Here is a 15,821-nt window from a genome sequence, read left to right as displayed (position 1 = left end):
TAAATGTCGCACGTAGTATCGACCGGAAGCGAGCGGGCCGTTGATTTGAGGAGGCGCAATTTCGATCGCGAAGTTTTGACAGATCCGTGCGAGACTCGTGTCACTCACGCGCGAATTCCTTCCCTTACGATTTTATGTGTGTTCCAGATGTATCAAGATCCTGAAGACACGAAGGACGAGAAGAAAGACTGTACTTGGTCCTCCAATTTTCCCGCGCGAATGTTCTATCATCTTCGTGGACGAGAGAGATGTTCAAGTAAATTTTTTTCTCCTAAAATATAAAAATTAATACCAATATAAAAATTAATGACCGGTATTCATAGTCCAATCTTATATTTGAGATCGTCGTAAGTTCGAGCTTAAAATGCTACGCAGCTATTTGATTGGTTGATTGAATGAGGTCTTAAGTCAACCTCGGACCAGACTTAAGACGATCTTAAATATAAGATCGGACTATGAATACCAGCCAATATATAGCAATATTCCTTGTTTTCATTAAGATTTGATATCTAGCAATATTTATTTTGGAATTTTACGTTCGAAAATTTATTATCGATGGGCTATCAAGCTCTAGTCAACTAGTAAATTCTAGAGTTTTTTAGCAAGAAAATACGGTGTCACGCAATTGGCTATCAAAACAATTTTTTTAAATCCTGAAAATTTTTCTATTTGACAGCCAATCATATGACATCCTATGAATGTATGTTTTTTACTAGAAATAGTAATGCATTTTTTTCTATGAATCAACGTCTGTTATTGGCTATCGGATCTAGTCTGTTATTTTAGGGACCGTGATTGGTTGATTACCTCCTATATATTTCGTGCATATGACTATGCCAACTACATAAATATATTATATATGGATAAAATCTTTATTCGTGGAGGGCGTTACTGTCTTTTTCGCCATCCCTTTTTCTCTTCTCTTCCTGTGGACGTCGTTGCTGGTTGAGAAAATCTATCAAAATGGGTCGTATGCACTCGCATGGGTAACGATATGTTTATTTTGTTGCTAAAATTGTTTATTCCCGACATTATTCTTGCGAATTTTGCTGCGATGCGAAAGTTTGAATGGCGTCATCGCGTCGAAACGTGGCCCACGTTTCGGCGACCATGTGTTTCTGACTTCATTTTCCGCCTTTCGCGCTAAAGTAAAATTTTATTCTTCAATTTATCAGCTATATTATACGTAATCGTCGTATTTTTAATAATTTGAGTTTCTCGAAGCAATATAACTTGGACCAAGTATGCCGGTTTTTAAGAATACCTAATTTTCATGTATGTGTATAATAATGATAATGATGCTTGTATGTGGTAGTGTATTATGGCATCCGATATTTATTTGGCAGCATAAGATTTGAAAAGTTACTTTTTTTTATTAATAACAATATACAAACATTGATTTTAAATTAAATTAGATGGATGTATCATATTGTTGTATATACATACACATATCATTATGTATAAATCTCTTAAATCTTATAAGAAAGAAGAAAAATGATAAACATTTTCAATCTTTATTATCTTTATTTTTCCCTCTTTCCTAAAATTTATGAGAAAAACATCATCCCTAATGTCTTATATATTACATTGATATTAAAAATACTTAGTTTAAAAAAGAAAAATAGTTTATTATGACATAGCTAAATGAAAAATATCTATGTGCTGAATTAAATTAATTAAAAATAATATATTTTTCTTTTCTTAGAAAGGGTATATCCCAGTCTGCGCTTCCTTATCGACGAAGTGTACCAACCTGGTTGAAACTGACACCAGAAGACTGCAAAGAACTTATCTATAAACTAGCAAAAAAAGGACACACCCCTTCTCAAATTGGTAATATTAATAACATATTTATATTATTTAATGAAAGATATATTTGTCTTATTAATTTGGCAAGATACAACATAGATTATTAATTATGCAAGAGCAAACTATTCGAGAGATCTTAAATTCTACTGAATTTGACCTCTTTAACAAAATAAGTTTGCAAGATTATAATTCAGTGGTTTTTGATATGAATATGATAACTTATCAGTTCATAATAGGTAACCACAGACACTTATAGATTATTGAAATTAAATTATTAAATTAAAAAAATAAATAAAATTATGTTTGCAGGTGTCATACTTCGTGACTCGCATGGTGTGGCTCAAGTGCGATTCCGTACAGGAAACAAGATTCTGCGCATAGTAAAAAGCATTGGCTTGGCTCCAGATCTACCAGAAGATTTATATTATTTGATCAAAAAGGCAGTTGCTGTTCGTAAACATTTGGAGCGAAATCGTAAAGATAAGGATAGCAAATTCCGTTTGATTCTCGTCGAGTCGAGAATTCACAGGCTAGCACGTTATTACAAAGCGAAAGGATCTCTGCCGCCGAATTGGAAATATGAAAGTTCGACGGCTAGTGCTCTTGTAGCCTAAGCTCTGTTTATTGTATTTACTTATATTTCAATAAAACTTTGGAAAACACTGACCTGCTTTTCCATAATCTGTAAGTGTTAATGTTAATATTTTATTTATATATAACAATTGGTATGAAAATTATAAAATAAAGTTGATGTAGTTTTAATTAAACTACAGAAAAAATTTCTAATTTCTTTAGAAACGTATATATAAAGTGTAAATTTGATAAATTTATTAATTTGATTAATACAGTGTCTGTTTTAAGCAGAAGTTATATAAAAAAATATATTTGATAATATATTAGTTCGTGTTAAATCATGACATTTCTTTGTCAATTGCAAAACATTTAATAATAAATGTACAATAATGCATATTTTGCAAATGATAAAAGAAAAAACGTTAAAATTTTATTTATAGGGCAATATTACAATATTCTTAAATATTATATTTAAGAATAATATGTGGTCCTTCACGTTATTGATTTTCGTACCAAGTGCGTGAGGAAATAAATAATAAAGAATATATGTTTCATTAACACGATCAATTGCAATATAATCACTTTGTGAAAAAAATGAGCAAATTGGAGAAATTAATCAATTTTTTTTAGAGTTTTTGAATTTTAAAAACCAAGCTTTTATATTTATCACGAGTTAGTTTATATGCATTTATTTTAATACTTTCTCTCGCACGCGTGAAGGATCATTAAAGTAAATTAATTTTCTTCTAAATTATGCTGCATATATGTATACAAGGAAATTCGATTTCTTTTATCTTAATTTATTGATTTTTTAAAGGTTGCGACAGCGACAAATTTCGAATTAATGCTTATGTGATGCTGTTATCACCGGATCTATTCTTAGCAAAGCAATGAAAATAGATATACTTTTTAATTGACGGAGTGGACACGGACATATACTCCCGCATTCCTGAGATGTCGGACAAAGAACGCTTAATAAAAAGAGCGAGAGTAATTCTCCAGATTCGTCTCGATGACCTTACATTTATCGTGAGTCCAGCTTTAAGGATCTTTCTCAAGAATTAAATTTATCTGTTATCATCGTACATACACCCTCGTACGGTACCATAAATTCGCAGCGCGGTCGAAGATAAAAAAAGAAAGGAAGTGGGGATATTAAGAAGTGATAGTGCGTCCGCGAAAACCAATATAGGACCTTTTGCAGAATATAAGTCTGCTGTCATGTGTGTAAAATGCATAATGTAATTGGTTTAATTCGAAAATTATTTTTGCGAAAATTTTCAAAGATTTAAGAAAAAAGTTTATTTTAATTACAATTATTATTTCTTTATTTTCATTTATTTATTAAGACTTACTTTCTCATGTTTTTTAGATACATATGTATATGAATTAAGCATTCCAAACATTGCTTTTTAACTTTTCACATATGTATAAGATTTTATTATTTATAAATATTTGTATTTCAAAATTACGCATTATTATATATTTAAGTATTTTATTTAAGTATAAGTAAATACAATAAAGATTAAGCTACAAGAGCACTGGCCATCGAACTTTCATACATATGTATTATCTCCTTCCAGCTTTTTCTCCACGCATATCCATTCCCTTCCTCATCGCTAAACCGCTTGCCGCCTCCGGCCCTGTCGGGAGTTCGCTAAGGACGGAGGCGGCGGGAAAAAGACGGAGATAAGGAGAGGCGAGGTCCGGACAGAAGACATCGAGGGACAGTTCAGTGGCCCCTCCTCCTCTTCCCTTCTTCGCGCCGCGCCTTGTAGCAAAGGCCACCAGCTCCTTGTCCTATTTTTGACGTCATCAGCGGTGAAGGTAGACAGCAGGGGGTGGCACGCGCGCATGCGCTCGCGCGCGCGATTCGCGGAGATGGTGAACGTCCTGGCTGACTCTCACTCGCGGCGGTGCGAGGCGATGCAAGGTCTGCTGCGGCGGTCCACGACGGTGGCGGCGAAGCAGTGAACGGCGATACGTCGCGCGAAAAGGAGGCTTTCGGGCTACGGCCAAATTAAGGGCGCGCACCGCGTTTAATCGCGATCAGCCGCCGTCACCGGCTAAGGATCATCCGGAGTCGTTGTTCGCCGTTGCCGATGATAGCGTCCGTCGAGTGTCGTCGAGTATTTCGGACGACGGATCGCCACACACGGCCGCGTCGACGCGACTTTCGCCGATTATGGATAGGAGAGAGCGCAGTGACGAGCGCGAGTGCCTATCTCGAGTTTATTTGTGAACCGTATTGAAGACAACGGAAGAGGAGGCGGTCGCGGCTCCGTGCCGTGTTCACCAGGTGCTATCACTCGAGAGGTACGTAGAGGAACCCGCGGAATCGCGCGCAATTCGGGAAACGTGCGCAACATATGGGGACTGACAGCAGAGAGAAAGGGAGTTTTGACGGGGACGCGGCGACCTCGCTGCAACGCGGGGGTGGTATCCCCCTCCCAGCGGAATGCGATCGCAATTTCCGCGAAGATCTAAAATATATTTTATAATAATAATATAGGAATATAAGCGGGAATATTAGAGACATAAGATACATATATAAGTCAAGATACAAATGTATGTAAATAATGTATATCGCGCGCGATGATACGTGGAGATAAAACTTTAATGACAGTGGACATTATGGAACTCGCTGCAAGCGAGCGCGACATTTGCTTACGTGCAATACATTCCTGCTAAAAGACGCGAAGAAGGAGAACGATCAGGAGGCGAGCGAGCGAGCGACGTGAAAGTGAGTTTTGTTCGCGCATTGCTTGAATGGCGATATAGTTCGCAAAGTCATCTACGAGCTAGTTGCAAACACGAGTCTTCTTCAGCTTGTATCAATCACAACTGATCGCATGCTCGCAAAATTTAACAATGCATTGCATTTATTTTTTTTTATACGTATGAATGTATGTTTGATTTGACGTTGCATTTTCTCTCTCTTTCTCTCTCTCTCGCAATTCGTTACCAGCGCCGAGCTTGTCGGTCGGGAAAGCGGCCTCGCTGGCTTTTCGCGAGCGTGAGCCGCGAAATTTCTGCCGTTGGTATCGTTTTCGTGCGAGAGCGTAGCGTTTCGCGGGCCGCGACCGCGATGCGATGTTGTAACAATTTCCCCCTCACCGCGTTCTTGTGCTCGCCTTTTCTCTTTCGGTAATCGTGCTGCACGAGGCGACGCTCGAGGGAGAGTCTTGGACGACGAGCGCCATTGGTCTTAAATTCTAATACAGATACACACATTTCAAGATATAAAAAATTGTTTAATATCCTAGACCTAATAGCTAAAATGTGGGTCCATAAACACTAAAATTAACGACTGTAATTAACGTCTTAATAACTTTTACATTATATAGAGATAAAAAGCAGAAACACAATATATATCGTAATGTTTTCGAGAGATGAAAGATCCGGTCCTGGGGGAATCCCGCGGCGAGCGGGATCGCGAAAACGGGTATCGGCAGGGAAGGAAACCGGTATAATTTTGCTGAGGTCACGCATTTGGGTGGACCAATAATCATATTTCCCCATGAATGTGCAAAACGTGAAAAAGGGTGAATCTTTTTTTAGCGCGTAATCACATACCATGTGGAAATTAAAAGCGAATCGAAAGTACCCATATAATTTACCGAAATTAATCTTGTCGACTTTATACCGGTTTCGAGTTTCGCGTCGCGCCACGTCGATGATTGCGAGATTGACTTTCGCGCAAGCTGCGCTCGCTCGCTTCCGCGGCACAACGGATTCCTTGCTTTCTATCGAACGCCAAGAAACATACCAGCTCTAAACGCGCTGGAACCCGCCTTCACGCTCGACGTATCCCTCGGTCGCTGGATGTTTACCCTGTTGGCGGTACCACGGACCATGTCTACAATTTCTTTTCTCGTTCGGCCCCGGCTGACTATATAGGCCAAGGAAACAACGCGGTGAACGCGCGTTCGGAGCGACCGCTCGTTTTTATTGGATCGTCGAATTTAAATTTGTTGGCGTCGATGATGAAGGGTTGATTTAACAAGATTTGCGACTAAGAGATCCGATTAATGACGTTATGATCCTCGCGCGAAAGTCCCACTCGCGTATAAAAATATATTTCCAGTCCGAAAATGTTACAATTTTAATTTAATTGAATCTATGTCAAAGTAGAGAACTTATTTTTTCTATATAATATTATTAGAATGCTCAGATATTTTTAATACCGTTTGTAGATACATATCAGAAACAAGATTGGACGAAAGGATTACGTATGTCTCTCATATGGGACACCGATAATCAAGACACTGGAGGATTTAAGAAATTTGTGGCCAATATTAGAGGGAGAGCTGTTCGTGTCATCGTTCATCAACGGGACTATTAAAACAGAAGGATCTTATTATACGAATGACTGGTCATGGGTTTTCCCCAAGGGAGTCTCACAAGAAAGTATAGTCACGGAAAGTGATAGTCGAGCGCTGCTTTTCATCATACGACGACGAAAAAAGGGAACGAATCTTCTTCATCGACAATTTCGATAAGCTTATCGCTACGTAAATTAGGCGAGGATATCAGATCCTATCGACGTTATCAGCGTAAGTTTCGCAGATTTATGGCGCGCGATAATCGTAAAGAGGAATAATCGACATGTTTTAGCATCGCGGCGTGCGAATCGTGATAATTGCGATTTACCGTCCTCGCATCCTCGTTTAATTCTCGCTTTCGTTCAATCGTAGTTTTGTTGTGTTTTAAATGCGTAAGAGAGTATTTCGCGATGGCCCCCGTCGCGGGGTTATCTCCGCAAAGGGTGTGTGCGTAAATGCTTGACCGCTGCACCGCGCGGCCGAGTATAACCAGTTCCCTTCTACTGCTTGAAATCTCGCTGTTGCACTCATCGAAGTCACTTGGCGAGTTGACTGAGACTTTGCGAAAGAGTAAGGAGGGAGAGAGAAAGAAAAAGGAGCGCGAAAGCGATATGGACATGAGCGAGAGAGAGAGAGAGAGAGAATGAGCGAATGTGCGAACGAGTAGGTAGTGCGTGGTAGAATGGCGAATGAAAGAAAGAGAGGAGGGTGTAAAAAGAAATGTTAACAGAATTATCAAAGAAAATAACAGGGTGAATAGGTGAATTAGATTCACACAGGTGACAAAGATTCCACTTCTTTTCGCTGTAAATTGAAGAAGGGATTATAAGAAAGATAGGATATGATAGATAAGGTGAAAAAAACGATTAAGAAAACTAGTCTTTAATCAGATGTTAAATAGCGAGGGCAGAGAAAGCGTGTCGCCAATGAATGACAGAAAATTAGATATATGAAGACTAATAAAAAATAAAATTACAAATTAGAAAATACTTTCTCATTTGTAACTTTATTTTTCTTAATGTTCATATATCTAATATATATAATAATATATATAATATATATATATATATATATATATACACACACAACACACACACACACACACACATGTATATAATAAATATAAAGAGCTATATGAAGACAGTGTTGAAAAGTGAAAGGAATCGCAATAAAAAGCAAAGAGGTGATGAAAATTTATGAAGAGAGTAAATGCAACAGAATGTAAAAAATTAAGGAAATCGAAAAAAAAGGAGAATCGATAAGATGGATAAAATCTCTTAAGAGAAGACATATTCATGATATCGTCTGCAACAAAGACAGAGAGGTACGTGAAGACAGAAGTTGAAAAGTGAAGAGAATCGCAAAGAAACGAGAAAGAGAGACCAAGAGACACGGTAAAATATTCGTCGAGAAAAGAGAAAAAAGGAAAGAGGCAAAAAGGAGAAAAAGAGCGTGCGAATGTTATGCATGTATGTGTATGTCCGCGAGTACAAGCACCACATCGAGAGAGTGAGCTACACCGCCGATCTCTCGTACAAAAGGTGGGGATCTTTCTCGGTGTACACTCCAGGCCAGGCCATGCTAGACGCCGCCGTTGGTCGTATACAACAGCCTTCGCATTCTTCGGAGAAGTGAAAGCAGTTTCAGGGAAATTCTGGTGGCGGCCGGGCGTTCGTTCGCCACAGGCAAGAATCGGTCGTGTGACGTTTCTTTCGCCTGCGCCGCATAGTGGTTCTCGCGACGCAGTGTGACCCGGAGACCCGATTTCGGGAGGAGATTTTTCCTCTTTTCTTTTCCTCGATACACATGCTAATCCTGGATGAAAAATCCCATTACAAGATCCCGTCCTGAGGAGATGTATGCGTACGTGTGCGCATAATCGCGAAGCAGATGGCGAGCTCGGACGCAACTCTGTGCCCCGCGGTGAGATAATGGACAAGCGTCATGAGGCACCTACTACGTGGAGAACGTTGCGAAATCATCGTCGAAGAATAGAAAAGCGCTTGTGAGTCAGAGATTTCGTGGATTCTATATATTCTCTCTCCGAGAATATATTTCCAATTCTTTCCCCGAGTATGTAAGGGAGAACATCTTGCTCTCTTTCATAAATAAAGGGGGAATTTTACCGTAGCCATCGTCGCGAAGAACGATCGCTTACGTAAATGTTGCATCATTACGCCAATTATTTCTTCTTATCTTCGATATTGCTGTAAGAAACGTTTACCTTACTAGAATTCTGATACTCTCTTGTGGAGAACCGATTAACCGAGTATTTGATAATTAAAACTTATTCGTTTAGAATACAAAGAATGAGATGGAGTATCTGAAACTCTCTAGAAATTTGAAAATGTGAGAAAACATTATATTAAAATAATTTGTATAATTTTAAAGGATATCTTGATTGATAGCCTGATTCTTCAAATCAAAGTCAAAGAACAGCTCTTTTTTTACCGTTAATACAATTTAGGCAACTGTTTAACTTTCCGACTTACACCTCTCCTCTCCAGCGACATTCGCCACTTTATCTCACTGCGGGTTGAGTATTCGCGTTGATGATTTTTTTTCTGCCGGTTTTTTGTCACACGTCTTTTTCCGATGAGACATCGACCGATTGTCGCCTTGGCGCGCAAAATTCCACAAGTTTGTGAGCCAGGTGATCGGAATTCGATCTCGCGACATCACGATGGCGACAGCGCTTTCGGGGATTTAACACGGAGACATCGATTCGTGCCGCAACTACTTAAGCGATATTACGGTACCCGCGGACGCGCCTCGACCCATACGAGGCTCTGTTTCGAGACGCGTTGAATACTTAAAGTAACAATTAAATAGCGGTACACGGTATTGACTTACATCGAGGAATAACGTCGCGCAGTGCGAAACGAGTCTCAATCATATACGTTTCATCGGTGCAGATATGTCGAAAATAATCCGATATCTAGGTGTGTACGCGTATAGTTAAGTTACTCTTAATTAAGTTATACTTCATTATTATTTATTGTGAAGAAAGTAGATGGAAATTTAAATAGAATAAATTATATAATTGAAGAGCTCATTTTCAAAGCATATTTCAAGTTCTTCTTTTTAAATACTAGACATTATTAGAGAAAGTTACCAAGCTCTTCTAGAAATAATTATATATGTATGCCTTAGTAAATAATATATGTATTTTTTTTTCAAATATTTATTTGTGAAAATCTAATGGTTCTTGTGAATGAGCACTTCGATTTAGTTTAGATTTTAATTTATGCAATAAGAAAATATAGTATAGGAGATATATGTATATTTTGCGTGATAAAAGAGTGGAGAGAAATGAATCGCGCATGTTATACTAACGGATCTCTTTCGAGAATATTATTTTTTCTTCATTGATATACAGCCATAAATAAGATATTCTGCGCAAAAGAGTAGTCGCGTGAAAGCCAATTCGGATGTCAGTCATAGCCAACCGATACCGATGCGTTTAATAACAACACTTTCACGAAGCTCGTGGTAAATCAAGCGTACTACTCCACCTGCGCTATCGCTCCGTTGAATCTGTTTTGTCCGCTTTCGCATAATTTTGTTGTTTTTTTTTACATTCGAGGGAGTGGCAAGCTCGTTTCCTGATTTTTCCGAACAAGATGCCTACGGCGATATAATTTCCGATATAATTAATTAGGACGAAGAAAACACACACGTGATGTTTTGTAAATTAGACACGTTCTCTTGATTGGTCGAAATCAAGTATCACTGATGTCAAAATCGTCGATTTTGCAATGTCTTACAAAATTAAAAGTGTCGATACTAATGAGAATTCTATTCATGTAGCGATCGGCTGTCAATCAAGGTTCCATGAAACAAACAATTCTTGATATCATTTATAGACATGTTTACAGCGATAATATGAAAGCTTAATTTTTTCGACGTTTATTGCAAATAAAAAAATACATATCGTATATTATATACTCTTTATATATTTTATATATTTTATATATTTTATATATATATATATATATATATATATATTTAATTGTATATATTTATATTTTTATTACAAGGATAAATGATATAGATATGTAGTTTTTGTAATAATATAAGAATGTCCATTAATGTATAAGAATGATGCACTATATGTGTGTATGTGTGCATGCATGCGTGACTTGAGAATATTATCTTCCTCTTTTCAAAATATACTGTAAACATTGTGGTAAGATATATATGGAAGTCCGTTATGGAAGAATGAACGCTGGAGAAAATAGTGAAATGGCGTGTATTCTGAGATTCTGCGAAGATCAGTTGAAATGACATCACGTCGGCGAAGCCGGATTTAAGTTTCCGCCCACCACGTGCGTGCTGCGGATTACGTTATGAGCAAGCCGCGCAAATATGTGCCGTAAATCGCGCCAGCGATTTTTTTTCACCCTCGCCACTCGAAGAACGTCTTGTGCTATCTGCGGTGAGAATGAGTTGGCAGAATGGCAGAATAGCCTGATATCCCGTGTTGAATTTTCAAGCGCTTGAGCTCGCTCAGGACACCGAGTCCTTTTTGGTTTACGTCGCGTTAAATGTCTGTCCTGTGGAATGCACCGCGACATTCGTTATGCAGATATAGTCGCGCTTTCGCATAAAGCCTATCCCGTTTGTTTGCGAGAAAAATGAGAAAATTATGAGAGACGCGATGTCATGAATAATGAGAGGAAGAAGTATACTTGTCGAATAGTAATGTCCTTCTTTCTTTCCTTCGGATATCAAAATTCCTGATCAATTTTTTAATTTTTAAATATGTATAAATTAATGATACGATGAAAAGCAAAGCGATTTATAATAATACTTTTACGAGTGAGAGCAAGAGATTCATTATATAATTTTGATAGATAATTATAAACGATGATTTTCATTATCCATTTCTTGATAACTTTTCTTCTGAATTTCTTGATAAATTAGAAATTTTCTTCGACGTAAATGTTTTGAAGGAATTATGATAAAGATTGTTTTCTCTTTACGTCTGCTTTCAGATTGAATACCAGGTCACAAAATGGTATCGAGGCGGAAGATACTTTCGCGCTCGCGAGATAATCTCGTGGAATCGCAATACGAAGAACAAGACGAGGAGGATGTATGGTATAATTTGGATAAATTATACAAGGTAAATTTTCAATCACAATACATAATAAACTTGTGAATTTTTATTTAAAAATAAATAAAATCTTACAATAAAATGTTATTTAACAATATAGTTCACTAATATATCTATGAAACAGCAATATTATAGTATGGTCTTTTATATTCGTAGGATCATATACAAGAAGTTTTAGATAAATGGAATCAAATAGATGACGAAATTTGGGCGAAAGTCATCGTCTTCGAGAGAAATAGACGGGTTGCGAAAGCGTACGCTAGAGCACCTGTTCTCACGATAAATGGTTCGAATGACGGATTTGATGGCTTCAGGTACGTGTAATGTGAATTTAAAGTACCAAAATTATTTATTTTATATTTTATATGGTTTCATGATTTTTTATAAATATGCAATAAATATGTATTTGAAATCGTTTCTCGAAAATCAGAAATCTTACTGGCCTATTTTAAATTACGGAATTCGAAAACTTCATGAATAGCTGATATAAATACTTTCTACTATTAAATTTTGCATAAAGATAAAATAACACATAGCGAGACACATACAAATAATTTATATTTAAAATCTCACGAATTATAATTCCGGCATATTAATTTATAGGATAGGACTTTGTGGATTTGATAATCCCATGCGAGATTCGAAAACGGAGGAGGCCAAACGTCACATAAATCAAGGAGTTAAAATAAAAATGGATGAGCAAGGCAATATACTCATCAAAAGATTATGTAAGAATAACGTGTATGTCAAGTCGACGAATCAAGAGGACAACGCAATCGGTCCGGAGATCATACGTAATTCGCAAGGCGCGCTCGAACATGAAAAACCCGGAAAGGTGAGAGACATGAATTTCATGGTTTCTGAACCATCCGTGTGTGTTGGATCTCCTTCGTGAAATATTTATCGGCGAAAGCATCAAAATGGGTCAATCACGTGGAGTGTAGTTTTAATTAGCTACCTACTTCTTTCAATAAAAAAAAAAGAAAAAAAATAACAAGCACCGCGTTTTCCTCACACACATTTTCGTGTTGGTTTTATCATGATACTTGTGAGAATACATGTTGATAGAGAAACTATTGCCTTTCTAATTAAAGTTGCAAATCGAGCAACCGAACCGTATAATAAGAAGCGTTTAAATCTCTTTATCGTCAGGAAATCATATACCACATGCTCGGTACGAAGGAGAGCGAAAAGTTCCGTCATTTAACACAATCCAAAGCAAACAATCATTCTTCTTTATGTAGATTAAAAATCTCCATTTCCATTTGTTTATTCCACATTTTCTTTATCGATAATATGCTTTCATGTCTTTCGTTCTCTAAAAAAATATTAATGCTATAAGATGACGCAACTACACTTTCCCTTTAATATCGCGGAACGCTACATGACGCATTGGACACACATTGTCATTTCTTGTTTCAGTTGTTCGACATGAATAAATTCCAAACGAATCTGTCACGGGAAACGCGAAGAGCTTATCCAGACAGGCGACGATTGGAGATGCAATGTCTGAGCGCCATCATATTCGTGAGAACAGAGGCCGACTTACTGCAATGTCCCGTATGGGTACTCATCGTCAATGTAGTCGGACTGGACATGCTCAAGTCAAAGCTGCCGCCAGGTGAGAAAGCGTGCATGACGTATATTAAATGCTACAACTTTTGTATAAGCACATAGCATTCGCACAAATAACATTCAATATTTTTTCAACTAAGTCCTATATTATAATCCCACGTTAAAATCAATTAAAGAATAATTGTCATGCTTCTTCAATTTTTCAAATAATATTTTAAAAGCATTTTATCTCAAAGATGTGTCAATCGGAGTATGATGTATTCTCTGTTTTCATTTTTAATATATGATTTAATATTGATATTATATAATTTCTTGAAAAATGAAAAGGAAAATTAATAAAGGATATGTTTAATGTATTATTACTTTGTTCTATTTTAGTTTTAGCATTGCAAAGGCCGGTAGATATAAAAAATAGACCTAGAATACCAATCCCCGATGAAGATCCTTATAGCGTGGCCGGCGTGTCGTCGTCTATAGGTCCTAGCGAATTAATACCGGCAGATAGAGACTCGCGAGAACAAATCTATATGCAATCGACGAGTTATCAACATCGACGCGCAGAAAGACCGCCGAAATTGCCCCCTCGAGAAAATCTCTACGGCCACGGTATCCCAAAGGTAAATATTCAAAATGAATTTTAGGAAAATATTAAAGTTATTATACTGTTATACATTGAAAAAGATTATCATGTCATTATTGTTTCAGCCTGATTATGATGATATAGAAGATGATTATAGCAGAGCGATAAAGCATCCTATGATGAATGAGGAAAAGCGAAATAAACACGACGATAGAAAAAAATATGGTGAGAAATAATATTTTATATATGTCTATAAGAGATTTGATAGATGATTATGTTAAAAAAATATATTTAAAACTTACTATGTAAACTTTAAATTTTTTCCTGCAAAGACATTTATATTCTATTTACAAAAAAAAAAGATTAATTATTTCATGAATCTGATCTCTTGCATGTAATTTATTAAATTTTACGTATAAAGTGCGATCATTTATCGTATGTTTCAGATGACCCATATTATTGCGGTTTACGAGCTCGTGTGCCCAATTTCGTTAAAATGGCGAGAAATGGTCACAGTAAGATGGGTCCTCTGCCTGCTCGAGGACATCCCAGGACACAGCCGGCGCCGTCTTACGCGGGCGCCGCATATGCTAGTAGTCAATCCTCTCAAATATATGGGCATTTGCCTGTCCATCGACCACCCATTATGTATCACGCTAGAAGTTTTGAAAGCGGACTTGGTAAGCAATAATTGATTATGATAATTATATTTTTGCGCTACATTTAAATTTTAGAAACTAATAATTAATCTAATAAAGTTTAACTTTACCGTATATACAACTAAATTTTATTATCGCGGCTTAATATATTTTTTTTGACATGGGATATGTAAAAGTATTAATATATAAATTTAAATTTTATACATTATATTTAAAAATAATATATAAACGTTTCATTAAATCTAGATTAATAATAATAATATATAATTCTACTTTGTTACAATATACTTTTAAATTAATAAAAAGTGATTTTCCATATGAGGAGCTAATTATTCTGAAAAAATATCGCTTTATTTTAGATTGCTTTATGACCACGTTTATTAGCAATAATTGTTACTACACTTCCAGATTCGGATAATAGGAACGAGTCACCGTATAACCACATATACGGAAGGTTACCGATCCCGACGAGAGGCGTAATACCTCCGACACCGCGTGCTATGTATATTGGAGAGTGGGATTAGATATAAGAAATATCTCGGCGTTTGTACTTATAAACTTTCTGTATATTGTTAATACACCACATAAATACTCATATTTTTATGCTAGCATCTATACGTGTTTATTGTTTTACTCCTGCAAATAAAAATTGTCAAACTTGGCATGAGCGGCGAAACAAACCAAACAATTATTAGAATTAAAAAACTGGAAGTGCACATTCATATATATTCATTATTAATAAAATAATGCTGTTACTAATGTTGCTAAAAACAGAGACTATCTATAATTTAATTAACATATCTCGATTCAAATTTTAATCGGTCTTATAATTAATGTGCGGGATAATCAAATTTAATATACGAAATATGGTATCTCTCTAAATATTTGTACATGACAAAGCTCAAAAAAAATTCTATCTAATAGTTATCTATCTAATATAGTCATTAATAATATTTAAATTGTTGATTTCTTTTTCTCTTCTATATTTCTTAAAATGCGAAAAAATATAATTTGTTCGCATTATTGCGTTTTCTTTAAATAAAAAAACTTATGTTTTCCTTTATCAACTTAATAATATACATAAATTACTATTAGATCAACGAGTTGATTGCTTTTTTTGTATTGTTTATTCTTGAACAACTAAGTATCGTGAGATATGTGATTGTTAAAAATTATAAATA

General features: G+C 36.3%; 2 protein-coding genes across 6 annotated transcripts; both read left to right on the top strand.

Moving 5' to 3' along the window:
- Positions 1–802: 802 nt before the first annotated feature.
- On the top strand, positions 803–2,497 carry LOC105257965 (40S ribosomal protein S13). The gene is made up of 3 exons (XM_020029587.2): positions 803–986; positions 1,706–1,833; positions 2,119–2,497. Exons 1-3 carry the CDS (start codon positions 964–966, stop codon positions 2,421–2,423), a joined length of 456 nt encoding a protein of 151 aa, XP_019885146.1. The 5' UTR covers positions 803–963; the 3' UTR covers positions 2,424–2,497.
- A 1,527-nt stretch (positions 2,498–4,024) lies between these two features.
- Positions 4,025–15,251, top strand: LOC105257966. 5 transcript variants are annotated; one of them, XM_011268935.3, is made up of 10 exons: positions 4,028–4,698; positions 6,579–6,938; positions 11,705–11,835; positions 11,983–12,140; positions 12,430–12,661; positions 13,249–13,447; positions 13,780–14,018; positions 14,107–14,206; positions 14,428–14,661; positions 15,049–15,251. In XM_011268935.3, the coding sequence occupies exons 3-10, from the start codon at positions 11,725–11,727 to the stop codon at positions 15,162–15,164; spliced, it is 1,389 nt and encodes a 462-aa protein (XP_011267237.1). In that variant the 5' UTR covers positions 4,028–4,698; positions 6,579–6,938; positions 11,705–11,724; the 3' UTR covers positions 15,165–15,251. The 5 variants fall into 5 exon arrangements, with proteins under 5 accessions (XP_019885145.1, XP_011267237.1, XP_011267238.1 ...); XM_020029586.2 differs by lacking the exon at positions 6,579–6,938 and having other exon boundaries at positions 4,025–4,698; positions 15,062–15,251; XM_011268936.3 differs by lacking the exon at positions 6,579–6,938.
- The last annotated feature ends 570 nt before the right edge of the window (positions 15,252–15,821 follow it).

This window comes from Camponotus floridanus, unplaced genomic scaffold (genome assembly GCF_003227725.1).
Source record: "Camponotus floridanus strain SB8 unplaced genomic scaffold, Cflo_v7.5 scaffold100, whole genome shotgun sequence".
In the NCBI taxonomy this organism is placed as follows: domain Eukaryota; kingdom Metazoa; phylum Arthropoda; class Insecta; order Hymenoptera; family Formicidae; genus Camponotus; species Camponotus floridanus.
Note: the sequence above shows the minus strand (reverse complement) of the source record. Positions and strands in the feature narration are given on the sequence as shown.

What these genes read in the sequence shown, in the direction of transcription:
- LOC105257965 (XM_020029587.2), top strand. Translation starts at nt 964, where the DNA reads ATGGGTCGTATGCACTCGCATGG. An exon ending in GGTCGTATGCACTCGCATGG is followed by an intron (nt 987 to 1,705) that starts GTAACGATATGT and finishes TTCTTTTCTTAG; the next exon opens with AAAGGGTATATCCCAGTCTG. An exon ending in ACACACCCCTTCTCAAATTG is followed by an intron (nt 1,834 to 2,118) that starts GTAATATTAATA and finishes TTATGTTTGCAG; the next exon opens with GTGTCATACTTCGTGACTCG.
- LOC105257966 (XM_011268936.3), top strand. Translation starts at nt 11,725, where the DNA reads ATGGTATCGAGGCGGAAGATACTTTCGCGCTCGCGAGATAATCTCGTG. An exon ending in GACGGATTTGATGGCTTCAG is followed by an intron (nt 12,141 to 12,429) that starts GTACGTGTAATG and finishes ATTAATTTATAG; the next exon opens with GATAGGACTTTGTGGATTTG. An exon ending in CGACGATAGAAAAAAATATG is followed by an intron (nt 14,207 to 14,427) that starts GTGAGAAATAAT and finishes CGTATGTTTCAG; the next exon opens with ATGACCCATATTATTGCGGT.